The sequence below is a fragment of the Harpegnathos saltator genome, unplaced genomic scaffold (assembly GCF_003227715.2).
Source record: "Harpegnathos saltator strain DR-91 unplaced genomic scaffold, Hsal_v8.6 scaffold275, whole genome shotgun sequence".
NCBI classification, from domain to species: Eukaryota; Metazoa; Arthropoda; class Insecta; order Hymenoptera; family Formicidae; genus Harpegnathos; species Harpegnathos saltator.
In genome coordinates, this window is record NW_020230067.1 from 377,222 (window position 1) to 386,993 (window position 9,772).

Consider the following 9,772-nt stretch of genomic DNA (forward strand, 5'->3'; position numbering starts at 1 on the left):
TAAAATTGGTATTAAAAGAGATATCCGTAAGATATCTGTAGGATCTAAAATAACAGACATTTGTATATCTCTAGGATATTGATGTCGGACGTCCCTGAGATAAAGTGTGCTGTGTGGGTACAGACAGTTTTGATATTAGTATTTGGATAATTATACATATATGTTCTGATTTTTAAATAAAATGGAAAAGTTATTTAATTCGACTTAACTTAGATAGCACACGGATGTCCACTGGACTTCCGTTATATGTCCATTTTTTTACAAAAGACGTCCATAGGACGTACGTTTGTCACAACTTCGGACATGGACGTCCGATGGACGTATATCGGACGTCCTACAGGTCCGATGTCCAAGTAAGGACATCTTTTTATGTCCAATTTATGTCCACGGACGTAAATCGGACATACGGATATAAATTGGACGTGAAACATACATTCATTAGATGTCCGGTCTGGGAATAAAAGAATCTATAGAATAAAGGAATATCATGACGCCCGCTTCCACACGCGGTCAAAACAAAACTACGAGTCCGATTCGGCTGAAATTTCGACAGTAGCCGTTAAAGAGCCTGAAATCAAAGAACCGCAAACTGTCTGCTAGGCAGGGGAATCTTTTTCCTCGCAAACATGGCGTCCCTTCGCGCGAAGTTCGAAACTAATATCTGAATCTCGTAAATGTATTAGTGTGATTATTCAAATAAAATTGAAATAAATTTACATAATCGTTTGAGAACGAACATAAGTTTTATTGAAAACAGTTATAATAATTATATATTATAACAATTATATTATATATTATAATAATTGTATTGAACATAATTATCTTTTAATAATTACATTATATTATTATTGCTGTTACTAAAATGTAGGTTCCCAGACAGCACATAATATTTACAAAATATTTTAGAAATATAGATCAAATATTTTATAGTTATTGTAATGTTCAACATTCTCTGCTATGAAAACAATTATAATAAATATGTAAAAATATGTCTGCAAAATATGTTTCATAAATCGATTTATAAGTCATAAGTTGTTTCATAAAAATATTAATGAAAAATGGTTTTCTTAAATATTTTTAGATATTTATTATAATCTTTTTCATATCTGAGAATCTCGGACATTACAATATTTATATAATATTTCACATCTATATCTCTAAAATATTTTGCTAACACTGTGTTCTATCTGGGTTATTGCATTCAATAGAAATTTCTTGTGACAACAATTAGACTAACATACTAAAAATAAAAACAGAATTACTTTACTCAATATCGTTGGAAGTCTCTGCTGACTAATAATAAAGTTTTATTTCATGCTTTTGCCTAACAAACGCGAGCCCATGCTGAAACTACCAAATTCTGAACCGGATTCTTTTCGTTCTTCATGACCAGTGAAAATTTTTAGTCGCATTTGAATGAATCTCTTCAGAATAGCTGTTGCAAGATTGTGACAAGCTGTTGCAAGATTGTGACCTACAAGTATTTGAGCAGTTGCAAAAAATTATAGGAATAAGGCTTCGAGTATTTGTTTGTAAATCTTCTCTGCTGAAATGTTCCTACAATATAAGATAAGAACCATAAAACAAAATCTTATGACATAACATCTAAACATATATATTTTCTAAAGGAAACAACTATTTTATAATTTTATAATTGCATTCATACCTCAGAAAGATAAAATTCATTTCCCATAGTACTTCTGTTTAATTTTTCTAACCATTGTTGCTGCAGATGAGGAATACAAGGGCACCTCCTGAACTTTATCCCAGTACTATACTTATTTGAACAATTATTTGCACTACATACTCGTACCATGATGCAAATCAATATTTAAACACCGCAACATAACTACAAATACTGCAAAAATAATAAAGTAATTACATAATTTGAAATTATTCTTATAAATGTTTCATGCGACAGTAAATAGCCATCAAATCTCTTTAAGGAAATACAATAAAACAAGTTTGTAAAAGGTTATGTTCAAATTCCAGCAAGTTTTTTAGACAATGTATTTACATTAGAAACATGTTTCAAAAGATTTAATGTAAAATAACCTCGCAACCTTCTTATCTAGCAGACAGCTAGCGAACTGTACGATTTTTCCTCGCAAACATGACGTATTCTGACGTCATATAGTACAGCCAATCAAAAACGTGGAGGCAGTTTGCGGCTCTTTGATTTCAGGCTCTTTAGTAGCCGTCTACGAGGATGTACTACACGATAGTAAATTTCTCTTGCGATAGTGGCGCCATCGGGCGGTGAAGCTAAGTACTTATCGGACCGCCCTCGTAAGTGCACGAGCGGTTAATAATCCAAATTTCTTTTTCAATGTTTGTTTCTGCAATGAATGCACTTTTTATCAAAATGGCATAGTCAATCGCCATAATTGTCGCTATTGGGCAGATTCTAATCCGAGGATACTTCACGAAGTACATACCCAACATCCAGAAAAATTAAATGTTTGGCCTGGTATTTTTGGTAATCGAATCGTTTGTCCTTTATTTTTATTTGGTAATTTGACCGCAGAGATGTATTTGGAATTATCGGAAGACATCATTGATCCAATGTTAACTGATATTATCGAGAATGATGAGCATTATCTTGAAGATCAGTTGGTATTCCAACAAGACGGAACTCCTCCGCATTATGCACTGTCTGTTCGACGGTATTTGGATCAAAGATTTCCAGGTAAATGGATTGAAAGCAGAGGCCCTATTGAATGGCCTGTACGATCTCCAGTTTTATCTCCGCTAGATTTCTTTTTATGGGGTTACTTAAAGAGTAAAATTTACGCATCTTAGCCAGCTTCGTTAACAGATTTACAATGTATCGTCAACGAATGCCGTCAAATCATTCTACAATGTTCCAGAATGTGCGACAACGTTTTGACCAAAATCTTTATTATTGTATGAAAGCTGGTGGTGGTCATTTTCAACATTTACTACGTTAACATGCAAATTGCTAATTTAGTAAATTTCTTATTTCTTTGGAGCAAATTTTCTCGGGAAAAAATGATCGGAATTCAAAAAATAAAACATTATTGTAAAGAGAATTTAATGCGCTTTCAAATGATATGTTGCGAGATACCACTTGCCATTTTTAATTAAAATTTTTATGGTGAAATTAATTTATCTTATGGGGTTGAAATTTGATGAACGAAAATAGCCAATTAACATGTCCTCCTTAAAACTAAAGTTGACTTGTCTGAGCGTTTTTCAAATTAATTAAATTAAATACTAAAAAACACGTTTGTTTCGTTTTCGGTGGCCCACCCTGTATATAATGTTCGGAAAACATTTTAGAGATATCATATTTCTAAAATGTTTTTTGGACATGTTGTGACGTGGCAGCCGCGGAGGCGCCCGTCACCAGTAGACGAGACAGCAGTCACGACGCGGGAGGAAGAAATTATCGCGCGGTCAATGGGGAGTTCGAACTGACTCCCCGAAAAACCATTATAATTTGTGCAACATTCATTAATGTTAGGAGCGCGCAGGTGAGACTGTCTCGCGTCCCGCAATTTTGTGCCCCTGAACCTTCCGAGCCGACCAGAAAAACCGGAGGAGCAGGAAGGAATTGGAGGACTTCGCTCATCGCCAGGCACGTGTCGATCAGGTGATTGCTCTCAATTCTCGTTTCTCATTAGAAAATATATGTCGTCCCGAAATAGACTACCTGCTGCCATGTTTGGTATTAGACAAGCCTTCTGTACGACAACACGAAAGGAGACGGAAGGAGCGAGACGCGATACCGTCGAACACGACCGCGACGCGTGGCTCGCTTTCCGGCAGACAAAGGCAAGACTAACACGGAGAAAAGGAGCGAGGGACAAAGAAAGAGAGAGAGAACGTTCGTTACGCGGATCTCGAATACCGATTCGCGGAAGGATTCCCGATCCGTTGGAAGAGAGAGAAACGGGGGGAAAGAGGAACCACCCGAAAACGGAGAGAAGGAAAGACAGAAAGAAATGGAGACTAGATTCGTTTTTCGCTCTCGAAAGATCAGTTTTCGTGTTCCGCTCTCTACGGAGGAAAGAGATTAGTATACCCCCCGTTACCGAGTAACGATAGTCAAAGATATTGTCAGCAAAGAAAAGGGAAAAAAATACCGCGAGTAAACGCAAGACGCGAGACAGAATTCAGTGCGTTACCCGGCGAGAGGACAAGATCCTGGAGCGACCGAGTGACCGAGCGACGAGCGCAGAGGCGACCGCTGGGACCTGCGACCGGAGGGAAAAATCGCACCGACCGACGACCGATCAGGACTACGCCGCCGGGAGGTTTCCGAAACTGTAAGACCGTCCACCTGAAAACTTCCAGTGTTCCGAACGTTTCGTGTACCGTCAGCTTTTTGTCATGTTGCGCAGAGCGGTAACAATCTTGCGAGTAAGCATGTGGAGTAAAATTATATCGTCCCGCGGAGCGTACCGACTCCCGAGACAATAAATTAGATTTTCCGTTAGTAATTACGTCGTCTTTTCGCTCTCCCCGATTCCGACCGAACCCCTCCTGTCTCCCAACTTAAAACTTCCCTACGAGCTACCGGTCCCGTCGGACTTCCGCGTTGCGATCGTGGATTTTTGGTTGTTCGAGTTGGTGAGTGGTGCGGATGTCCGCACCTGGCGCCCAACATTTTTCGAGTGTGAGAGACCGTGATGCTAGGACCGGCGGAAATTTGCAGGCGAAGAAAAATAGCGTCGCAATGTACATGTATTTGTGTATGTATTTATACACGTATTTGTGTACGTATGGATAAGAAATACAGGGTAAAAAATGTGAATGTGAATATTTGGGTGTTATTTTGAGAGTTTTCTTGGGTGTTATTTTGAGAGTTTTCGTTGAGCGTTAACCCCATTTGAGTGTAACCTTCAATTGACGATCCGAAATCACACCCAATTTGAATGTTTTTTCAGTGTATAACACCCAAAATTGAGCGTTTATTCAGTGTATAACATTCGAAGTTGAGCGTTTTTTATCGGTGTTTAGCATCCAAAGTTAAGCGTTTTTTGAGTGTTAACATCCAAAATTGAGGGTTTCTTTTTCATAAGGGCTAATATACATATATGTTATATGAACAATGTTTTGTACGAAAATCTACAGTTTACGTTACATATAAGATTCCTGAGGATAATAACGTCATCAAACCTCAAAGATTTTTAAAAATATCGCATGTGTTATTTTATGAATGTCATTAGAATATTACGATAAACGAAATTCCAAGATTTGGTTACAAAGCCATCATCTTTCTTACATATTATTTATATTTGTTTATATTGTTAATTATTTCTATTGTTAACACAACTGTAACGATATAGTCAAGCGATATAAATATCTCAGAAACTAAAATGATTATTTCAAAGTGTTTATATTTATAATGTAGCATATATATACTTTTGCCATTTTTATATCATTTTTGTGTCATTTATTGTCAGTGACGTTTAAGTGACAAATAAAGTCATATTGACATCATTATAATATCATTATGACTTCTATGTTCTATCTGGGTATGGACCTTATTAAGATGTACTGAACGTCCTCTGGACATCTGTGCTGTTAGGGAATATAATAATATAATGGTGATATAACATATTGGTATAGTAGTGATAATATTGTTGTGCCCACGCCTTTGGGGAACGTGTTGTTCCCACGCTCTTGGGAGAAGACTGTGAAGAAGGCATATAGACAGTGTTTGACAGCTGTTATCGTTGTCAAGGAGTTTGTTTACTAACAACTAGAACATAGAGTCGCTCTAGTCCTGTCACGGCGTACGGACGTAAAGCGAATTCGTGCGATTATTTTGAGATTGATTAAGATCCGTTTTTCTTGGCTGTAAATAAAGCTTTTCTCGTTTAGTTTATCCCGAGTTATTTCTTTTACGCGCGGGCACAACAATATATATGTATAATATAGTAATATAATAGTGGTAATAGCGATAGTAATATGATAGTAGTAATGATAATAGCAATAATAGCAATAAAAATGACATTACTGAAAGAATAGTGGCAGGGTCACGCGTTGATTGCTATTTTGAATAAAGTTATTTTTATAATGTATATTGAATAAGAAAGAGAGAGGGGATTGGCAGAAATGCTCATAGAGGACGCTACTGTAGGATTTATCAGTGAATTTGGTAGAGTTTGGATAAGTTCAGGAAAGATTTGGTAAGTTCTAGCGACTTGGTCTTGGGAAATTATATCTAGGGAGGAAAAATTTAGGTTGGAAACGTTACACCCACCTCCTTAAGAAAAGAAAATGGCGGAAGAATTACGTAATTTTCTGTCAACAAAAATAGTGAAAGATAACGAATATAATAATTTATATACAGGGTGCACGATTTATCTGAAGACATTGAAATATCTCGAGAACTATGCATTGGATAAAAAAAAGTGGTTAATGAAAGTTGTTAGTCTCGAAGGGGGACATCCAATGATACCAAACTCGACCTCCCACCCCACCCCTGGGGGTGGGGGTTGGGGGCAACTTTGAAATCTTAAATGGAAACCCCCATTTTTTATTGCAGATACGGATTCTACGCCACAAAATACGTAAATTTTGTCCGAAACTTTTTTTTTATTCGTAATAGATGGCGCTGTAATCGCAAAAAATTATATTTTCCGCAATTCTCCAGAAATGATCATTGGATTGAGAAATAAAAAATATCTGTTCAATATTTTTAAAGAACATAATAAAAGTTATTAAAAAGATAAGATTTATCAACCTAACTTAAAAGATAAGGTTTATCAACAAGTGCCAACAACTCGTGAAAACATGGTAGAACGCATAAGAAACGCTTGCGCTGAAACTCCCGCAGATATGCTTCTATCCTGTGTACAGTCATTTGAAAAAAGGATCAATAAGTGTATTGAAGTTGAAGGTAAAAATTTCGAACACTTACTCTAATTAATTGAACAGTGAGAGGCAAGGGGACTCACATTAAAAAAGCACCCCGATCTGTGAGAGGCAAGGGGACTCACATTAAAAAAGCACCTGAAGGGAACATAAAACTACTACGTCCTCGTCGTTGTTCCTATGTAACGCTAAAAGTAGTTTCTCGGAAAAATTCAACGCTATCTATCACGAATGAAAAAAATTGTTTCAATAAAAATTTCACGTACAATCTAATTCTGCAATGAAAAATGTGGATCCCCATTTGAGATTTGAACGTTATCACCCACCCTACCCCGAGAGGATGGGGAGGAATAACTTTTATTATGTTCTTTAAAAATATTGAACAGGTATTTTTATTTCTCAATCCAATGATCATTTCTGGAGAATTGCGGAAAATATAATTTTTTGCGATTACAGCGCCATCTATCACGAATAAAAAAAAAGTTTCGAACAAAATTTACGTATTTTGTGGCGTAGAATCCGTATCTGCAATAAAAAATGGGGGTTTCCATTTAAGATTTCAAAGTTGCCCCCAACCCCCACCCCCAGGGGGTGGGGTGGGAGGTCGAGTTTGGTATCATTGGATGTCCCCCTTCGAGACTAACAACTTTCATCAACCACTTTTTTTTATCCAATGCATAGTTCTCGAGATATTTCAATGTCTTCAGATAAATCGTGCACCCTGTATATGTATTAGGTGTACAACTTTGCTTCAGCCGTTTTTTTTTCCGAAATTCGAGGCTTTATTGTAAAAAACTGGTTATACATTTAAGATTCAAAGTATTGTCCATCGCTGGCCACTACTTTCTCTCATCTTTCGGGCAGCGTACGAATCCCGTGTTGAAAAAACTGGTCATCTTTTAAAGCGATCCACGAATCGATCCAATTTCTTACTTCTTCATAAGACCGGAAGTGCTGGTCAACCAGGCCGTGTGCCATTGATCGAAACAAGTGATAGTCAGAGAGAGAGGGAGCAACGTCTGGAGAATACGGCGGATGGGGTAGGACTTCCTATTTTAACGTTTCCAAGTATGTTTTGACCACTTTCGCAACATGGGGTCGAGCATTGTCATGCTGCAAAATCACTTTATCGTGTCTCTCGTTGTATTGCGGCCGTTTGTCTTTCAATGCTCGGCTCAAACGCATTAGTTGCGTTCGATAACGATCGCCTATGATTGTTTCAGTCGGTTTTAATAGCTCATAATATATTACGCCGTGCTGGTCCCATCAAATACAGAGCATGACCTTGTAGCCGTGAATATTCGGTTTGGCCGTCGACGTGGAAGCATGGCCGGGATATGCCCATGATTTTCTGCGCTTGGGGTTATCGTAATGAACCCATTTTTCGTCCCCAGTCACAATGCGGTGCAGAAATCCTCTCCGTCTTTGTCTTTCAAGCAACTGTTCACAAGCAAACAAACGCCGTTCAACATCTCTCGGTTTCAACTCGTACGGCACCCAATTTCCTTGCTTCTGAATCATTCCCATGTCTTTGAGGCGTTTTAAAACTGCTTGTTGAGTCACTCCCAATAATCGTGCCAATTCTTCTTGACTTTGACACGAGTCTTTATTAAGTAATGTCTCCAATTCTACATCTTCGAAAACCTTCTCTCTTCCACCGCTATGCCGGTTTTCGACATGAAAATCACCGTTCTTGAAGCGTTGAAACCACTCATGACACGTTCTTTTACTAATAGCGGCCTCACTATAAATATTTGAGAGCATTCGATGAGCCTCAGCTGCAGATTTCTTCATATTGAAGCAGAAAATTAAAACCTCCCGTAAATGATGAGAATTTGGCTCGTAAACTGACATTTTCAATCGAGAATAACTTTATGATGCAGACACAAATCGACTAATGTTTCTATGGGATTATGTTGACAGATGCCCAAGTTTATTGCATGACGTCTATGATCTATTTATTTCGACCACTACTTACCGCTAAAGCCATCTATAGAAAAACGGCGGAAGTAAAGTGGTACACCTAATATATTAGTTAAGTATATATTTAAGTAGTGTTCGACGGTGCTAATGCAGTTATGGTTGTATTGTCGAATATTTAGGCCTGGTCTACAATATGTGTTTTAAACTGTAACCTGTAAGAACTGACCAATTATAGCCGATTATTTTTGTAATGTTACATCCTGCGGACTCCGCATACTCTAAATTCTTTTATCAAGTTTTATTAAGTAAGGCTAATTAAATTTTGTATTATACGTCCAAATGTTCATATGGGCCCAAAGGTTCATATATGACGAACATGTTCCGCAATCCTTCGAACACAGTGACACACACAGATTTCTCTTTTTTTTTTCTTTCTCTTGTTACGTCCTGCGAATTCCGGACAATTATTTAAAAAATCTTTTTTTCTTTTTTTTTTCTTTTTCTCTCTACTTTCGAACTTCTATTCGCCTAATATAACTATATAATAGGAATATATATATATATATATACATATAAAATAGGCAACAGACCCATCTGGCGAACAGCCGTCGCGCCAAATGAAAGGCGACTCACAAGGGACATTCGGCAACGCGGAAATTCAAAAAAATCTGAAACTCTGCATAATTGTAGAGCAGATATACCTAATAACAAAACAATTTTTCGTTGGTGCCCAAAAACGGTTTTAAGGGTGGAAACAACCCCTTGAACAAAGTTGATTTTTGTCTTTCTAAGCGAATATTATCGAAACTATTAAAGATATAAAAAAATGTTTTAGACAAAAGTTTTATGGTTTTAAAAGTACTTTATTATGCTATATTTAGATTTTTAAAAAATGTAAAATTGTGTATAAAATACCTCCCCTCCTTCTCTTTTTTCAAATTGTTAAAATCAATTGTCCAACCAAAATAAAGCTTATTTTATGACAAATTCAACCATATAT

General features: G+C 37.0%; 1 protein-coding gene across 3 annotated transcripts; it reads right to left on the minus strand.

Annotated features, from left to right (window-relative positions):
* Window positions 1–945: 945 nt before the first annotated feature.
* Window positions 946–2,202, minus strand: LOC105183627 (uncharacterized). 3 transcript variants are annotated; one of them, XM_025299402.1, is made up of 3 exons: window positions 2,064–2,202; window positions 1,667–1,858; window positions 946–1,557 (listed from the first exon to the last, which is right to left on the minus strand). In XM_025299402.1, exons 2-3 carry the CDS (start codon window positions 1,814–1,816, stop codon window positions 1,384–1,386), a joined length of 324 nt encoding a protein of 107 aa, XP_025155187.1. In that variant the 5' UTR covers window positions 1,817–1,858; window positions 2,064–2,202; the 3' UTR covers window positions 946–1,383. The 3 variants fall into 3 exon arrangements, with proteins under 3 accessions (XP_025155187.1, XP_025155186.1, XP_025155185.1); XM_025299401.1 differs by having other exon boundaries at window positions 2,056–2,202; XM_025299400.1 differs by having other exon boundaries at window positions 2,018–2,202.
* Window positions 2,203–9,772: the final 7,570 nt, after the last annotated feature.